We start from the raw sequence: 18,418 nt of genomic DNA on the forward strand, positions 1-18,418 counted from the left end.
AGAGGCTGTGGAGTCTCCTTCTCTGGAGATACTCAAAACCCACCCAGATGCCATCCTGCGCATTGTGCTCTAGGTGATCCTGCTCAGCAGTGGGGTTGGCCTACATGATCTTCAGAGGTCCCTGCCAACCTCAACCATTTTGTGATTCTGTGTGATAATTTTGGGTAGGCCTGTGTAGACCCAGGAGTTGGATTTGATAATCCTTGTAGGTCCCTTACAAATCCGGATATTCTGTGATTCCCCATGCCCATCAAAGACGGAGGGCAGGCCGCCCCAAGGAAAGACGCCAGCCCATGAGATCAGCTCGTTTAATGGTGGCCAAGGACAGACGTGGACGCAGCTGCTGGAGAAACGTGGGACACGGAGCCCCGCCGGCCCCACACGCGCATGCTGACGTGGGAGCAGCCAGCACTGCCACTACTCTCCGTGGCCTGTGGGAGCTGACATGGGTAATGAGACACGGTTACTAACCCACGGATGGCACAGCAGGGCTCCCGGGGGGACAGCTGCATATGGAGAACATGAAATGCTGGGACCAGGGACATGCAAGCAGTCCTGAAGGGCGTTGATCACAATGGGGTGCAGAAGCCGGGTGAAATGGCTGCTGAGTCCTTCTTAGGCTTCTCCAGCATTTTTTTTTTTTTTTTTGTGGGCTGCAGCTGGCTGCTGGATTTTGTGGGAGCACAACAGCGGTTGCATGGTAGTCACGACTAACCTGGCATGAGACAAGTAATTGGGGAATTAACTGAAACCCAGGGCCCAGCTGGACCAGACCCTGCTGGAAACTCGCCAGAGCACCTGGGTCTGAAATCCTTCGTGGCCCACAGAAAAGGGCAGAGCTAAGACTAGAGACATTCTGCAGTATGGCAGGTATCTTCTTGAAACCCAGCACCATCCTTTACGAAAGCTTAGGAAAGAGGGCAAGACCTTTTCTATTGACCTTTTAGATGGAATAAGGTAGAAAACATTTATTTTTGCATTTTTCTAAAAAAAGAAAGTCTCACGAGGGTTTGTGAGCATCACTCGCAAGATGCACCCATGGCTGCAACACTCAGGCCTCAGCCATATACACATCTAATATATGCTTGGCTAATATACTGGACAAGACCTTAGGCACTATGCTGTCCTCTGTCATTTACCTCTGTGCTCTACCTTGAGGAACACTTTGATGGCAGGTGGTAGTCACAAACAGTACCTGCCATTTTCCTCCTGAGGCTGTTGCTTATTTTTAAGAATTCAGCAAACCTACTGATGATTAGTGTCCCTGAATTGCTATCTCCCCGAAACCCAGTTGAAAGGGCAGGTTATAAACAGCTGCGTCGCCCGTGGTCACGGCTCTACCATCAAGTTGAAGCCCTGCTTTTAGCTGAGCAGCACAAATAGCCAGTTGGTGACGTACCACAACGCAACCTGAGATGCAATGGGGGGGGAAGAAAAGGCCTTGGAGTTTGGCAGAGGTTCCTGAGTCAGTACTTCTCCTGGCTTTATCAGCTGCTCCAGTGAAGGCCGCTGCTTTCTCCTGCATCCAGGCTGCTTTCCTGGCCTCATGCCACTACTTCAACACGGACCTCTACACTAAAGAAGGGAACGATCTGATTTTTGAATTTCCCTTTTGAGGGGAAAAGAAATACGGGCTTAGTGTCCCAGGGCTGGTGTGTTTTTCATTTCTTTACGATGGGGACATTTTTTTCTCACTTCACACACTTAGCAGCTGTGCTCTAGGCTGCTCTAGAGCTTGAGAGAGTGCAGTGTGTCCTGTCACCTCATGTACATCCTGGAGCAGGGTGATTGCTATCAGATCCTGCATTTGCTGGAAAAAAAAAAAAAGTAAAAAAAGAAAAAAGATGTATTTTTAAGCTTATGTTAGGTTAAGCTAATTTTAAGATACCCTGAAAATGCCAATGGAGACGTGAACTGTCAGCTTTGCGAGTTGAATTAAACAGCCATCATGGCCTACTTTGTTATTTTGGCGTGCTGCCACTATGCTTTGCCCAGTCTGCATTGAAGTTTTGACACCTATGTGCTATCAAAAGGTTACTAAAACCCAACCAGTCTTCCTCCTGCACCCTTCTCTACTAGCTTATGATTCACTACTTCCCCACTGCCTCCTGACTCATGAACTGAAGAGTTCACAGCACCTCTTCGGAATACACCCAAGGTCCAAAGTCAGAGACCAGACCTGGTATTTGGGATCCCTCTAGAAACAAACCCACCCAATAGCACTCACAGTCCAGGCCTCTTCTGCACACAGTACAGAGGGAAAAAAAAAAAAAAAAAAAAAAAAAAAAAAAAAAAAGCCCTGTTTTCACATATTAAAATGCTCCTGCTCCTTGTCACTTCTCAGAGTGCACCAGTGCACCTTGTGCCTGTCACATGCTGTGCAGACGCTGATCCACACAGCACTTCAGCATGTTTACAGCTCCAGAGGCGTTTGTGTGGCTTTTCGGGATGCTTCCTCTCTGCAATGCTTCTGCTGGGTTTTGCTAAGCACTCTGTTCCCTCTTGGATTCGAGCATCCTTGTGTGAAGTAGTGCCACATATGGATTCACAGCATGTTGCAAAGAATGGCTGTCCCATTACACCATGACCAAAATATCTTCTTCTAGGGAGGCCTGGACACTTCAGTTCTGTCTCCAGAAAAGTGGCAGGATCATCTCCTGACAGAGCTCCAGGCTGGCAGGAAGACCTTTCAAATATCAGTCATGAGCAGAGATGAGTCCATCACAACTCCAGGATCTTTTGAGGGCGAAATCCCACTGCTTGACTCAGGTCCCATTTACACACAGACAGCCAAAAGCTTGTAACCTCCACGATCTCTTCTTGTTTGTTTATTTTGGGTAACAGGAACCATTTATTTCTGTGCCAACCATCTCTCCCTGCTAGAGGCAGCAGAATGGCGCTCTGACCTCAGCTGCACAGTCTGCTCTCCTGCTGCAATCGATTCAAATCCCCAGAGCTGCAGTTTTCCATGACGGTTTCCCACGCAGTGTGTGAGGATCTCAATCAGGCAATCTATCTCCTTTCCTCCTTGCCAGGACCTGCTTCTGTGCTGCTCATGCAGGCACAGTCTGCCCTGAACCATGTTTTGAACCACGTAACCTCACAGCTAAGGTACATCCACACATCGTGTGCAACATGGAAAGAATCCCCAAACCCAGTACCACCATTGTACAAATGAGCTTTAACGTACTCTGTGAGCACTCAGTTCTTTGCAGACACCCCAGTAGCCTCTTGAACAGAGATCTAATTGTTGAACTTTGCTTCTCTGTATAAAAATCTGGGACACAGCACAGGCCAGACACCACTCACAAAGCCAGCTGCTGCTGGAAATGCTGCTGTGCTCTGCAGAGAGCTTTACTTTAGGAGGGGTGTGATGGCTTATGCTGAAAATTCAGACAAACTTCACAAGATGGGTAATGTGATTTAAGTCATGCTCAAAGTAGATGTTAGTTCTGAAATTCAGGGACCTCACGGAATTTAACTTCCCTTTCCCACAAAAATATCAGCCTGCCCCAGCCGTGTGGCAAACCTATAGACAAGGAATCTCTCTCCTGGTCTACATCTCACCCCTCTTCCTCCTTGCTGGGACTGAGCTGTGCACTGTGTTCAGGGTAGAAAATTACAGTATTTGTAAAATGGAGGAAAATCAAACCGGCTGGGTCAAACAGGATAAAAATCATTTGGGTTGAAAGGTTTCAGATTTAAGCCTCAAAGGCAGTAAGCTGAGAGAAGAGCCTCAATTCACTGCATTGTCTCAGAAGAAGCTGAGAAGATTGGGTTTCAGCTATTCGAAACACTCCTAGCACAGAAATGATGCTAGAAATCCTATAGCCTGCAGGTGAGTCCCAGGGGGGATCTCTCTACCTGTTTCAAACAGAATCCAACTGCATCAGACTTGCATTGAAACTGATTCAAATCTCATTAGGAAAAGGGATAACTATAAACAAACAAATAGCCTTCCCTGCTTGGGTTAATTCACTGCCTGCAGTTCAGCACCCTTTCTGACAGCGTCCTTGCATGTCGTTGCCTGGGTGTTCAGCCAGCCAGCTTTGAAATGACCTCAGGAAACTGAATTCCCAGTGTTCCTGGATTTATGCATCCTGTGACGCAAGAGAGCTTGTTCCTTTCCATGGAAAAGAGGAGGAACAAGGGAAAGGAGTCACCTATTTGGAGCTGAGCTAAGGCACTAATTACGCAGTGGGTGAGGAAAGAAGAAACACAGCGGGAGGAGGAAAACTTTCCAACTACGACGTCCTGGAAGACCATCGTACTCTTCACTCAACTGCCTTAAAAAAAACCCACAATGTTATCGCTATAGAAAAGGAGGAGCTAATACAGTATTATAGTATCCCTGTTGGGGTTTCATCGTAAGGTTATCTTGCTGTTCTCCCAGAGAGATTTGTTTCAGGTATCAAAGTCACATGATCTGTTTCTAAAGTGGATTTTGGTGAATGCAGGCAGAGTTGTCTCAGCAGCTCTGGCTCATCGCTGCTCTGTGTGGATGCCTGTTTTGTTGTTTTTTTTCCCCATGATTTTCCAGAACAAAAAAGAAGTCTGTCCCTATCACTTTTTGGCATGATACTGAGATAAGCCTTCGAACAGTGCTGACCCAGTGGGTGCAGTCTCTCCCTACACACAGCAGACACATTCCCGTGGTCATCACAGCTTGATAAAGATCGGTGATGGCTGGCTCATCTTCTGCCCAGTGTCAGCGAGGGGGAAAACGCTAGAGATGGCTACATCCACAATTCCTTGGCAGAGTTCTGCATACAGCTTCCTAAGAGACAAGAGAGAGACAGAGTAAGATGCCCAAGCAGGCCAAACCAGCAGGCCCCCAACCTCCTCCTACAGAGGCATGAGTTTTCCCAGTGGGAGCTACAAGATCTCGCTGCTGTTACAGGTAGCTCCAGGGAGGCAAACCAGATGAGGCTGGCATGTCCTGGTATCCTCCCCTCCTACCCCAGCAACTGCCTTCTTTCTCAATGATGCTCCCATTCCCAACACTGCTCTTTGCTGCACAGGAATACAAAACCAATTTCTCTCCATTTACTGTCAGAACAGGCTCCTCAGCAGCATCTCTGCACCCTCAGTCCCCAGACTTGAGTCACCACAAGACGCATGGGGACAAACAACAGCTAAGCACCCCCTGTACCAGTCTCCCAGCTCAGAGAGTTGTGATTACCACAACAGACCCTGTACAAGTGGGGATGCAGCCCAGGGGGATTTCTCTGATGGTTCGATGAAATGTTGCAATGGGGTGCAAGTGTGTATATTAACTTGTGAGCTAGGCACAGCGATTTCACAGGACTCCCCTAGAAGGGCTGGAAGGATTTCATCATGGCAGGGTTCACAAAAAGCAGGATTAGGCAGAAGAGAGAAGATGTTTGAAAAATGAGTTAACAACAGCTTCGTTTTCTGATGAAGAAAATACATGTGTAACCTCAGTGAATGTGCTGGCATATGGGACACTTGTAGCACCAAAGCTGTCTTTACTAGAAATGATAATGCCACCTCTGCAGCTGGGGCTACTTAACTGTAAGATGCTTTTTCAGCTCCTGAGTATGTTACTGCTTTCAGAAGACAATTTTTGACCTTTAAATGTGAATTGTGTGATATGGGTGCTATAAATTAGGATAGCCCTGAAAAGGCTGATGACTGGGCTGCCTGATAGGTTGGCCCTGTATTTCTTCTCTAGTATGAGTGATGACCTAATCTAATCTGCATCTAATGTAGATTAATATTATGTAAATATTATTATTATTATATATAACACATATTTATATGTATGTATAAAAATTATATGTTAGATATAGTAATGTAGATAACGTAGAACAGCCTTTTCTGTTCTGCTGAGTTTGTATATAATAAAGATGCCTATTTAGCAAAGATTTCTAGTCTTTCAGTCATCTCACTCGCATAATAAAGCACCTCTCACTGTGCCTGTTCAAGATGTTCATGGCCAGAGTTGCCTGGCTGTCCCAGCTTCCCTGTGGCTGGTGGAGGCTTTGATTCAAGTTCTGCAGCACCTATGGTGTGCTCTGGGGTCCTACTGCCTGCAAATTCAGTCACCCACTTCCAGCTGCTGCCTTTAATGCTACTCGTTTATTCTGTGTTCAGGCGAAGACCATCCACCACTGGCTCCACAAGAGAAGCCGAGAAATCACCTGAGTTTCAAGGCATTAATTCTGCAACGTGTCAATAAAAACAACCCAAGTCACATTCAAATCCAATTGTCCAGAAATTGAGTATCAGGTATGGATTTGCACGGGAAAGCCCCATTCCACTCACTTTCTTCCACCTTTTTCACTTTTGTGTGAGCCATGTGAATGGTGGCATCACAAATGTATAACAGAAACTGACTACTCACTGGGCACAAGCTGGAGCCCCGTTGACTTCTATGAGCCAGACTTTCAGCTCCTCATCAACCATGAAGTCAAAGCCAAAGAGCTGGAAGCTCTGGTAGTGAAGATGCTTTGTGCTGATTGCAGGCTCTATACACATAAGGCAGCTTCTGTGACGGGAAAAATAGAAACATGAGATTAAAAGCCCTGTGGACACACTGGTTGCACTGCAGCTTCTGAAGCCATGTGTATGGTGCAGGTCGGTGGAAGGCTCCCCCATTGCCTTGGGACTGCTTGGAGCATCAAGTGGATGGGGCAACACTTTCTGACACCGATGAGAAAACAAGCAGGCAGTGCCCCCCTGCAGTCCCTTCAGGCCTGCCTTGTGCCTGGTATCTGGGTGTCATTTTATCAGCCCCCAAATTACGTTAATTACAACACACATCATGGCAACCAGGTCCCTGCAAACATCAAAACATTTGTGGACAGTCCAAAAAACCCTAAAACAGCCCTGAGTTAACACCCAAAGAGCTGGAGAGCAGCATCCACCCTCACCACTAGATTAGGCAAGGGGAAAAAGAGGATCTGCAGTTAGAGCCTGAAGCAGAAGGCAGATCCACAAAGAGCTGCACCAGGCCCCCAGGGAACTGCCACTCAGAGCTCATTTGCCACTGAGACCCTCAAAGATCGTGTCATGTCATTTTGGTGTAACAGCAACAGGGAATTTGCAAAGAAAACTCTGCCATGGAGGATCAGTATTTCATACCTGGTTTCTCTGCATTGCCATGATCTCTCCAGGTAATTTACTCAGTGCCCAGGAAGCAGCTGATAGTGCTAGCTGGCTCTGCTTGGGCTGAAGCTCACTCCAGCCAACAAAATGCACACACACTGACACATACTCTTCAGAGAACAACATCTATAGAGTCCCTCATTTGCTGTTTCACTGGGCAATGACATTGTGTTTTTTTTTTCTGGATTTGTCTTTAGTTTACCTCTGGGTCAAAACCCCTGATTCATGCAAATTAATTCCTTCTCCTGTCCATCTCCTTCCCCAGGTGTGTTCACACAGATTCCCTGTCACTGAAGGGTTACGTACCCCTGCGCAACAGGCAGCTGGTTACCTTATTATGTGTTTGATTTGCAGTAAGATGCTATTCTCAAGCGTTGTGTTCAGGGCATCCATCAGATACTGGTTGAACTCCTCGAAGAACATTTCATTCCCTTCCTCATACCGCCCGTAGTTTTTGGAATATTCCTTCTGAATGCAGTGATTGGTCAAGTGGCAGGTTTTGTCCTGGAAATTAGCACTGTTATATGGTTCGGAAGAGGTCCGCAGGACACCCTCTCTGTAGAGGTAGATATTATATTGATGATCCACGAGAACCCAGCTCCTAGGGGGCAAGAGAACAAACTCAAGTCTCAGTTTAAAAAAGAAACTACAAAGAAATACAAACCAGTATTACAAAATCCAGGCAGAAAAGGTTACCTGATGTCGAACTTGCGATGCCCTGGCTCCAAAAGAAGAGGCTTCTCCAGGTATTTCTGGATCACGTGCACTTGTCCCTGCTCATCGATGAAGTCTAGGAGCTCTCCAGCCTCTGAAGATATCATGATCCCTTCCCCTGACACAGAAAGATAAAGAAAAAATCAGGCGGAGGATCTCTGCTGGAGCTCTTTCCGGGCCCAAGTGGACTGTGGATCATTCCCATGGAAAACCAAGCATCACATGAGAACCCATGGCCCCTGGGCTGCCCGGTGCCTGAGCAATGTCATGTTAGCTCATTGTCATGCCATATATTGGCAGATGTATCTCCCCTTTTCCATGCCATAGGACATTTGGTTCCCTTCCAGCTGGAGCTAACGTAGACGGAAACCAAGGGTACTGAGATGGCATGGTCTGCCTGGGGCCTGTCTGCAGGGGACAGCTATTTAGGTGTGAGCAGATGCAGAGCAATCGGGGACCTTGGCAAGACGTGAGGCAGCTGCTTTGTTGGGAGAATTTGATTTTCTTTTCTGGCATGTTTTTTTTTTTTTTTTATTTTTCCAGCTGGGCTTGGCAGGGAGGGGCATTTAGCACTTTTTAAGTTTTCTTCTGCTTTTCCCTGTTTTTCAGCAGTTTGAAGAGAAGGGGCTTTGGCAGCTTGTGAGATTTTTCTTTATTTTGTTTCTTTGGGGAGGGAGGTTTGTTTTCATCCTGTACTAAGACTTTCTTCCCCTGCCTGGCTTTTCTGTCTGCCAGAAGCAGACACACAAACAGTGTTCCCCTGCTCACTGACTCCATTTAAGTTACTATTGAAATCATCGCTGAATTAGGAAAAGAACTGTTTCAAAATGCTCATCCATGTAGTCAGTGTTTTCCCCTTCTATGGAAACTCTTCATTAAAGAATTCAGATGTGTCTTTTAAATACTGCCACATTTTGGCTGAAGCTGTCGCTGTTCCTTTCTTGCACAAGTCCAGTCATGAAATCACTGCTGCAGAGCAGTGAAGAGGGAACAGATCCCTTCTGGGATTTGATAAAGGGATGGCACGGTGCCACTGAAGGATAAACCAGCTCAGGTAAAATTATCTAACACCTGTCTGGCACTGTGGCCTGTTGTTAAGCATTTAATTAACCTTTTAGACTAAAGCTGATAATTTACTCTTAATTTTGTGATTTTTTTTTCTTTTTTAGGAAATACTGAGTGGAAAGAAGTAAATGCTCTTCAGTGGGGCACCAGTAGGATAACAATGGTTTGGAGCATACCTGTGAGTCACTAGCTTCCCAGCCTTCCCTAGCATTCCTAGCATTAAGTCAGGACATCCTAAACCTTTAGTTTTCCTTTTACTGATGGACAACCAAGCATCTCCTAGAATTCTCCCGAATCAGGGGCTGTCTCTGAACTGAAATTGCCTCAGCAATTAATGCTGACAAGCTTTCTGCTTCAGCAGAAGTAATCCCCAGACATTTAAACGTCTCTCTAGAAGATTAGCGTGAGGCTCTCTTTCCACTTTAATTCCCATCCTGAGTTCTGCAGCACAGTGATGAATACAAAAAGTTACTTTGCTTTAATGCAGAAAAGAAGACAGGATCACGCTTAAATAAAGTACGTCTAGAGTTTAAACCTCCCCATGCTGCAGTGAGTAACAGCCATGGCCTTTTCAGTTTTCCAGACTGATTCTTTGCCAGACAGTTACACTGCACAGGCACATTTCCCATCAGTGGCGTGACGAAAGGACTCATCTCCCTTCCTCCTTGATGAAATACACATACTCTTCTGATGCTTCTCAGTAACAGAGCCATGAAAGCAGAGCAGTGAGGAAAGCCTGCACAAATGAGTTGTATCACGCAGCCCTCCTGCAGCCACCTCTGGCTTTCATGTTTCCTGATGATTTTTATAAAACTGCTTCAGAAGTGACTCTGCAAATATGAGTAGTATTTGTGGGCCTGTTCCCTTTGAAAAGACCAGGTCCTTCCATGGGCTGGGCTCTGCGCACACAGCAAGGCGAGTTTTCATAATGAAATTCTGAGAGCATGCCAGTGATACTGCTGTAACTGGCAGATAGGATAATTACCAAAGCATTACATCCATAGCTGTGTCCAGCTCTATCTTCCTAATAGCTCATTATTTCTGTACAGCAAGCTGTGCAATGACCCTGGAAAAAGGAAGGGCACGTTATCACCTGGGTAGCTATTGCCTTATTCAAATGAAAGAGAAATACAGGTACTGCATTGCTCTGCTTGGGGCTGCCCAGGGCCTGGATGTGATTTGGGTACACTGCGCTCACAGCTGCTCAGTCAGTCTCTCAGTGTGACCATGGGAGGGACATTGGCACCAGGTTTTTGGGTTTGGGTGGAAGACAAACAATGGTATTTCTGCCCAGCTGAAATCAGGCTTGGCTGCAGCATGGACGTGCTTGTCACTGTTCTGGAAGACTGCTCTCCTGTCCATTGTCCTCCTCCCCATGCCCTGTTATGCTCCCCATCTCTTGCAGTCCGCATTCCCTTGGCCTGCTGGGCCCTGCTGCCTTCCCCTGCAGCAAGTATTTTGAGGTGCATGACTAGAAAAAAAGGGGAGTTCTTTCACTGCCATCTGTGTCCTAATTAGCATGTGCATGTTACTGTTTGTCAGGAGCCTGATGCCACCAAACAGAAAAAGGAGAGCCCTGTTGTGGCATGACTGGCATGGATTAGGTAGGCGAAACCATTCACAGACAGGCTCAATATCAGCTGGGCTCAGCCAAGCCCCAGGACTCTATTGATCAAGTAAGGGGTAAGGAATGAGAAGGTGGCTCATTCTGCTGAAAAACGAACCTTTGGCACCAGCTGAGGACTTGGCGATCCACACGTTGCCTTCTTTGCCTTCCCGCCGCCTGTTGTAAGCTGCCAAGAAGACCTCCCTCTCATCTGTCCTTGTGTTGTTTATGAGATGGCGAATTCCGTTCTGTGCCGGAGCCACGGGGGTCTTCAGGTTGGTTGGGTAAATCACATAGGACTCGGGGAACCACGTGCAGGACTCCGATAGCTCAGGGCTCGTCTTGATTAGCCTGGGTGAAGAGATACAGGCTGTTAATCTCCAGATTGTTAATCTCCAGAGTGACCCGTGAGGACATAATTTCCTAAGTATAAGTCATCATTACCTGGGCTCTGGTAATGAATAGCATCTTACAGACAGCCTGTACTAAATAATTATATTCTCTTTAGACCCTCGAAATTAGGGTCTTTTTAAAAAGATCACAGCAACCTTAAGCTGCAACAATGCACTCCTCCTGGAACCAGACCTGCAAGCTTTTGTTAAATATTTTGTACTTTACATATCACGAAGCAATCAGTAGAGAAGTTTCCACGTAATTAGAGCTTGTAGTGAGTTCCCTGCCCCGTCTCTGCACGAGGCCACTGAGGAGGCGTGATTGCTACCGCGAAACGGGGCAGGAAGGAAGCTGTGATAACAGCAGGCAAAGGGGAAGCCAGAGCAGTAATGCTCTCTGGGCTGCTGCTCAGCTTGTGACCCCTTTCCCCCTGAGATCAGATCAGGCGTCCCAGATGGGGACGGAGACCATGGGGAACAGGCTGAAGGCAAGGACAGAGCTACACATTTCCTGTTCTGAGGTGCCTGGGATCCCCTTTGCATTACGCAGTCTCTGTTCCCTGTGGCAGATACTCCCTCCTACCAGCAGTTACGCCTAGAGGTGCCAGCAAACTCCTGCCAGTGGGGCTCAGGCCTGTTTTCTTTCAGAGTCCAGGGAGGTGCCTGCCTCTGTGAATGCTCATTCTGCGTTTTGTGGAAGGCCAAAAGCAGAGCTAACCATGTGCTGACTTTCTGCGTGCATCCTCTGTTGAAATGGCAGTCTGTCAGTGACACCCCGGGATTCCCCTGTCAGAGGAATGTCACTTCTGGTCCCTTGGTTTTGTAAGTGGCTTGATATATTTTTGACCCCAGAGTACAACAAGTCAGCCAAGCTTCAGGAGAGAAAAACAGACACTAACTTGTAATCAGACGCTTGAAGGAGGCCAAGAGCTCTGACATGAAGATGCCCTAATGACTGCAGAGTTTGCACAAGGAGTGAGGTTATCTACAGTGAAAGCTCACCCCCATTTCCCCAGGAGACCATGGCACAGCTGGCCATGCAGAAATAACTCCCAGAGCCAGGTCTTCCTCGAGATGTCTCCAGACATTTGCTTGACCAACAAATCTGATTAACTAAATGAATATTAGTGCCTCATCGCTGTATGAATCAGAGGACGAGAGGAGTAGGTTTTAATTAAGTAGCTACAAGGAGAAAGAACAGATACGGTTTGTTGTTTGTTTTTTTTCCTTTGATTTGGCTGTAAGCTGTAGCTCCTGTCTGTCTGATTCAATACACTCTGTGGTTTCAAGATGTAATTCAATGGAAATGTCATTTCCCCTGAAGTTACAAAGAGGTCATTGTGCACCCAGATATCTGCCCAGACGAACACCGAGGTCTGAAGACACCACGTGCAGGGACACCCCAGGGCAGCTGTTCTCTGAAATACCCTTACAACAGGTTCAGCAGTTGCCAAGAGTTAGAAGAAAAATTGCTACGAATCCCATGCAACATTTCAGTGAATTCCTTACTTCACCAGGGATGCTTTGCGGCACAGCTTGTCTGCTCCCCTGTAGTAATTCACCAGCTGCACAAGTCCAGGTTCGTGGCCTGCAACAGAAAATTGAAAAGTCAGGCAAACTTCTCAATTACTGGAGGAAAAACATGCGCTTGGTGCAAAGGATCTGTGCAGCAGAGAAGAAAAAGAAGCTGTTTCCTTGCCTTCCATCAAAGAAACAGGCTCTCAGCTGGTACTGGCTCCAGCATTTTCTTTCTATCAGGGAAGAAAAACCATGCTTTTATTCAAGTCTGTTTTGAACATGCCGCTTCCATTTTCCAAAAGAAAATAACCATTTCCTAATTCACACTGGGAGCGGGCAGAGCTACTCAAAAATGTTCTCCATTTGCTGGTGGCAGTTTTTAAGAGCCAGGATTTCAGTTACTCTTAAGTGCAGTAGGAAGATGCAGAGATGCAGGGAAGTACACCATGACACAAAGATCTTAGGAAACGACCTTGTTTTTTTTTTTTTTTTTTTTTTGCATTTACAGCAGGATTCTCTTTTGGCTCAGATAAAGGGCTGGGAAATGTTATAAGACATTCCCCAAGGGGTAATGCAGGTCCGGGCAGCAGCGCACAGCCTCCCCCAGAACACGGATGTGCAACAGGTGAATGATGCCTGAGGCAATACCTGGAGCCCTGGCAACAACAACCAACATCCATAGGGAAAATATGACAGAAAACCACTCTGGTTTGAAGCAAGACCTAGGAGGACCAGAGGGACCCCCAAGCATGACAGTTACTTGCATCTTTGCCTTCTTTTTTCAAACAAATGCTTGTGGGAGTTATTTAGACCCTGAAACAGCATTCAGAGCTTTAGTTGCCCTCTGCAGTAATTGCCTGGAAAAAAAGGCCCAGAGCAAACATGAACCTAAAGACCAGACAGCTGCAAGATCAGACAGTGAATATCTATTTCAACTCCAAAACCATGGCCTTGACCTGGCTCATTATTTTATTCACAGATCTTTAAGTATGAAAAACAGCTGAAAGATCTGTAAGCCAGGTACAGTCAGCACTGCCACGCACCAATTTACTGAAAGAAATTAGCAAAAACTCTCAAATTTCTTCCTGTTTCAAGCTTACTGATTTGCTTGCTTCTCAGGGCATCCGAGGTAGCAGGGCATCAGAAATGCTCAGCCCCTGTTGGTTTGCTGAGCATCTCTGGAGCAGTGGCCTGTGCCGTGGGGGCTGGTGGCTAGCAAGGATGGAAAGGGAACGGGTTCTTGTGCACACCGAGGTCTGCTCTGTGCATTTAACGCGGTTAATAAGCTGTCAAGGCACCGAGTGAACTGGTGATCCTCCAGTGGCCAGCAGAGCCCAGCATCTTCTGCTCTGTCAGGCCTCTGCAGCCTGCTCCTCCTTTGTCTCCCCTTAGCACAAGCTGCTTTTATGCAAGATACAGGCTTTGATGCCAACACTCACCGCATAAAGACACAATCAGCCCAAGGAGTAGGAAACCAGCGAGTGCTTGTGGCCCGCCAGCAGCAGTGGCTCCCCCACCACTCCCCCATGACACACGATCTAGCTCAGCCCTTTGGAAGGCACTGCCCTACAACTCCCCGAAACAGTGCCTGTTTCAAGCAGAGCCTTTAGGAGAACCCAACCCAGCCAGCCTGCGTGCAACAGCTGCTCAGAGGGACAGCTTCAGGAAGAGATTCCAGAGAAGGCAGAGATTTTTGGAAGATGTACCAAAATAACTGTGTTTATTTATTTATTTTTTTTTTGGTCTTAATCTACTGATTTCAGGCAACCAGCTCCTGCTATAAGAGGATGGGTTACAGAAGTCAGTGCCAAAGGCTGGTCCCTCTCTAAGAAAAAAATTTTAGGTACCCTGTCATATGACATACTGAGGGACCTGCTGAAGCCTTTCCATCATCCCAGGGTTCTTCTCTAGGGTGGAAGGGGTTAGTAAGAGGTTGCCCTGAGCTGGGCATGCTGTTCTGTTCTTTGCTGGCTGCAGCACGTGTGAGCATCCTCACTGCTCGAGCCTCTCCCAGGGTTCCCCTGCCTCCTGCAAACACCCCGGCACTGGGAGGTGACCAGATGGCACTGCCATGTGTCGGGGACTTTCCAATCACAAGCATGTGTGTATGTGTGTGTATGTGTGTGTGTGTGTGTGTGGAGACAGGGGGAGTGGTGCTGGAGCTGCTGACTTACCGATCTGACAGCGCAGGGGTGATCAAGTGGTGCTGGGCTTGATCTGCAAGAAAAGGGCTGCAAAAGCAGTCCTGCCCCCAAGCTGCTGGGGCAGGGGGGGCTCTAGCTTGCTCTGATATTTCTGCAGCCAGAAGCACTGCTGCAAAATCACCCCAGGATGGAGGAAACTGAGGCCAAGGAGAGGGAGGACTGCAGAAGGGAAACACGCTGCGGTGCTGGGGTCACCCCAAACCTGCTCCGACACGCTGGGGACAGGAGCCAGCACGGGGCCAGCCCAGCAGCTGGCACTCTGCACGGACACCCACCAGCCACGGGCAATGACAGTGCATCTCTGCTCCCCGCCGCACCCCACAACGCTGCCAGCGCCTGGCGTGGCTCTGCCTGCTTGTGGGCAGCGCACGGCCCTGTCTGGTGGGGTAGGGGACAAGCAGCAGGGCTGGCAGGGGACAAACCCACCTAGGGAAGCTCCCAGGGCTTGCTCAGCCACGGCCACGCATGCTGGCAGAAGGGGATGTGCAGGAGGGGAGAAGAAAGGGGGGGTGGCCTGGCATTACATGCGCACAGCCTCCACGATAACTCTCCCCCTGCCCCCCAAGCAGGGACCAGACGTGCTGTCACCCTCGCCAAGACCCTGCAGAGCAACAGCAAAAAAAAAAAAAAGCCTCAAGTGTTTATCTGCAGGCAGGCTGAGAAGTGGGGGTGTCGTGACCCCACTAGACAGCCCTGGGGATGGCGGGGACCCTGAGGCCAGCGTCCTCAGCACGCGAGGAGCCAAACAAAGGGAGTGTCCCGCTGCGGGGTGCGAGCCCCCGCTGCCAGCATCCCACTCCCCAGGCTGGGCTGGGTATTTTGGGGGGCATCGCAGATGCTGTCCTGGAGGGCGATCCTTCGATCCTTCGAGGCCTGGTGAGGGGCAGCAGGGGCTGTTCATTTTCGGGCTGGGCCGGTTTCGGGACAGAGCCTGTTCCAGGGCTGGAAGGGGCCGCGGGGAGACCCCTGCTGCTGCCCCTTTGTTCCTGGCGATGCGGGTTGGGGTTGGGGCGGCCGCGGGGTCCCTGCGGCAAGGAGCCCGCTGTCTGGGGCCAGCTGTCCCCGAGGAGCTGCTGCCACTGCCCAAGGGACCAGGAGACACCAGGGCACAGCCAGGCGATGCCCCACAGGCTATGGGGGACCCCATGGGGCTCACCCTGCCCGCAGAGGTGCCGGGGGGGTGCCGAGCCCCGCTGCCCGGGGGTAGGGGGGGGGACCCCCGACAACACCGCACCCTGCTCCGGCACGGCAGCACCGAGCCGGCCCTTACCCAGCCTGCCGAAGGGGAGCCGGTTCCTCTCGCCCAGCATCAGGTTGAAGCGGGGGTTGTCCTTCCTGAGCCGCCTCCACTGCCCGCTGGCCAGGAGCAGCCGGGAGACCTCGGCGTAGACGCTGCTGTTCTCGTCCCGCACCACGAAGGTGTACATGGCGGCGGGCGGGGGAAACACCCCCGGACCCTTTACCCGACCCTACCCCGGGGACCCGCCGGCTTCCCCAGGCCCATGGGGCCCCGCCGCAGCTTAGGCAGGGCCCTGCTCGGCCACCGGCACCGCCACCTCCTCCTCCTCCTCCTCCCGTCCTGGCTCCGCATGGCCGGGGCCGCCCGCCCCTGCGCGCCGCCGGGCTGAGCTCATCGCGGGGAGGGACCGCGCCGGGCCCCGCGGCTGGCGGGGCGGGGAGACCCCAAATGGGCTCTACCCCCAGCCCCGGGTGGGGTGGGGGGGGACAGGGAGGGACAAGGGGACACACAGGGGGGTGCTGGCCCTGCCCCTGCACCGCCTTCCCCACGGCGACCCGGAAGCAGAGCGGGTTTTGCAGATGGTAGAAGATGGCGCTTGGGGCGGGTGGTGTGTGTGTGTCTGTGTGTGTGTCCCGGCACTGTTTTTCCCCTGGAAAAAGGGGATGGGAGAAGGTTTGGGGATCGGAGAGGTGTGCCCGTGTGGCTCTGGTCTGAGCCTGGCACTGCAAGGGCTCCTGTGGGGCACAGCCGTGGGGGAGAGGGAAGGGGTCGTCCACTCTGCTCAGTGCTCCTTAGCCCGCAGCAGGGTGCTGAGGGTAGATCGAGGCTGGTCGTGGTGAAACGGAGTGAAAAACAGGTGGCAGAGCAAGGTGGCAAGCGACAAAGGGCCTGGCCACCTCTGGGGGTGATGCTGGCCCCAGGCTGCGAGACAGCGAGGCTGGGGAGCTGTTACACCGACAGTTGTCCTTGGTCCATCACACTCCTCAAATCCCGTTTTTCTTCTTGGCATCTTTCAGTTTTCCTGTACTTAACCTTCCCAAGCATTGTTATCTAGTTAGATTTTTTCTGTTTACTGAATATGTCTTTCCTTGTAACCATTGCTCATGTCCTCCTCTTAAACAAGGCTGCAGCCAACTGCACCCATCTCATGTCACAAATTCACAACATGGAGAGTTCAGATATCTTAACAAACCTGTCAGTAATGAAAAGAGTTCTTGATTTGGTTAATGCCCCGGTTTCCTTGCAGACCCTATATGAGAAACGCCATCAACACTGCCTGCTTGTGTTGGTTGCTATAAATCATGATGCATTTCCAACAAATCAACAGTATTTTCCTGAAGAGAACTGAAATGTGTGGTAAATCGGTGATGACCAGCATGCCTTTTCTTTGACAACGTGAGACGATACGTGACTCAAGGACAGGGAAATCTCGGTTTAAAAATGGCTCCTCACCTACCTCTTTTTCTTCTGCTAAATTGAGCAAAACGTTCTTAAAGAAATGTTTTCCACCTTATGGACGGTGAAAACAATTAGTGTTTCCAAGTTGTTATAATAAAACACCAATTTTATTAAAAGTCTAAGGAACATAGAAAACACTCAACTGTAGGCCAAATGGGTGATAACAAGATTCAAATGAAGAAGAACTGTCTGACTATTTTGTATCATCTTTGACTGGATGCTGACATGGAGGTTGCTTAAATGGGATGCTAATTCTTACTGACACAAATCTTGGGATACTGAATCCAGTCTTTTTGAAGCTAAAAGGTTTTTCCTGAATATAAAATTGGAACAATCAGAGCTTAATTTACCTCCCCAAGAAAAAAAACAAAAAGGGTTTTAAAGCAATATTATCTCAACTGTGCCATTTAGAAGTAAACCATTTTAATTTGTGTGTGTGTGTGTGTGTGTGTGTGTATGTACACCTCTTATATGTGAGGAATGGCCTGTGGGTATGCTTCTGCATGGACAGAGTGGGAATGGGAACCATCAACCCCAGTCATTTGGGATCCCACTTGTCTTCTTTTTGACAAGGCTAAAGTGGTGAGAAATACATTAGGACATTAAATCCCATCCTTCTCCCATTCTGGAGAAAAAATCAACCTTCTTTATTGAAAGTTTTCCTGATCTGGCACTGCCAGGTTGTGACAAAGTGAGTTTTGCAGCTTTTCTTTTTCCCTGCTCCTGGATGGCTCAGAAGAAAGTGCTACAACATTATTCTGCTAAGGTTCATCTGGTAACACAGGAGAAACTTCCTTTCTGGTTCCGATGGCAGCTAGCAGGATGGATAATATAAGTTGAGGCTGTACTATTTGCAGGTCCAAAACTGATGACAACACTACAAATATAACTTATTGCACTCGCAGGTATATGGAAAAGATATGAAAACCTGCAACTGCAAAATGTGACCTAATGCGAGATATCAAGCTTGTACAAAATAATAAATTTCTACTAATAAACACATTCTTCTATCAAAGGTTGCATGCTCCCTCATTGCAAAAGCACCTTGGGGTATCTCCCTCAGATACTTGCTGTAGCTAGGGCAATACTC

General features: G+C 48.8%; 1 protein-coding gene across 1 annotated transcript; it reads right to left on the reverse strand.

Moving 5' to 3' along the window:
* Positions 1 to 294: 294 nt before the first annotated feature.
* TTL (tubulin tyrosine ligase) lies at positions 295 to 16,351 on the reverse strand. The gene is made up of 7 exons (XM_032183918.1): positions 15,901 to 16,351; positions 12,418 to 12,496; positions 10,635 to 10,867; positions 7,828 to 7,963; positions 7,463 to 7,732; positions 6,368 to 6,511; positions 295 to 4,777 (listed from the first exon to the last, which is right to left on the reverse strand). The coding sequence occupies exons 1-7, from the start codon at positions 16,055 to 16,057 to the stop codon at positions 4,660 to 4,662; spliced, it is 1,137 nt and encodes a 378-aa protein (XP_032039809.1). The 5' UTR covers positions 16,058 to 16,351; the 3' UTR covers positions 295 to 4,659.
* Positions 16,352 to 18,418: the final 2,067 nt, after the last annotated feature.

Source organism: Aythya fuligula, chromosome 3 (assembly GCF_009819795.1).
Source record: "Aythya fuligula isolate bAytFul2 chromosome 3, bAytFul2.pri, whole genome shotgun sequence".
Lineage (NCBI taxonomy): Eukaryota > Metazoa > Chordata > Aves > Anseriformes > Anatidae > Aythya > Aythya fuligula.

What these genes read in the sequence shown, in the direction of transcription:
- TTL (XM_032183918.1), bottom strand. Translation starts at nt 16,057, where the DNA reads ATGTACACCTTCGTGGTGCGGGACGAGAACAGCAGCGTCTACGCCGAG. An exon ending in CATCGCAAGTTCGACATCAG is followed by an intron (nt 7,733 to 7,827) that starts GTAACCTTTTCT and finishes CTTGCCCCCTAG; the next exon opens with GAGCTGGGTTCTCGTGGATC. An exon ending in GGGGCTCCAGCTTGTGCCCA is followed by an intron (nt 4,778 to 6,367) that starts GTGAGTAGTCAG and finishes CTTGTCTCTTAG; the next exon opens with GAAGCTGTATGCAGAACTCT.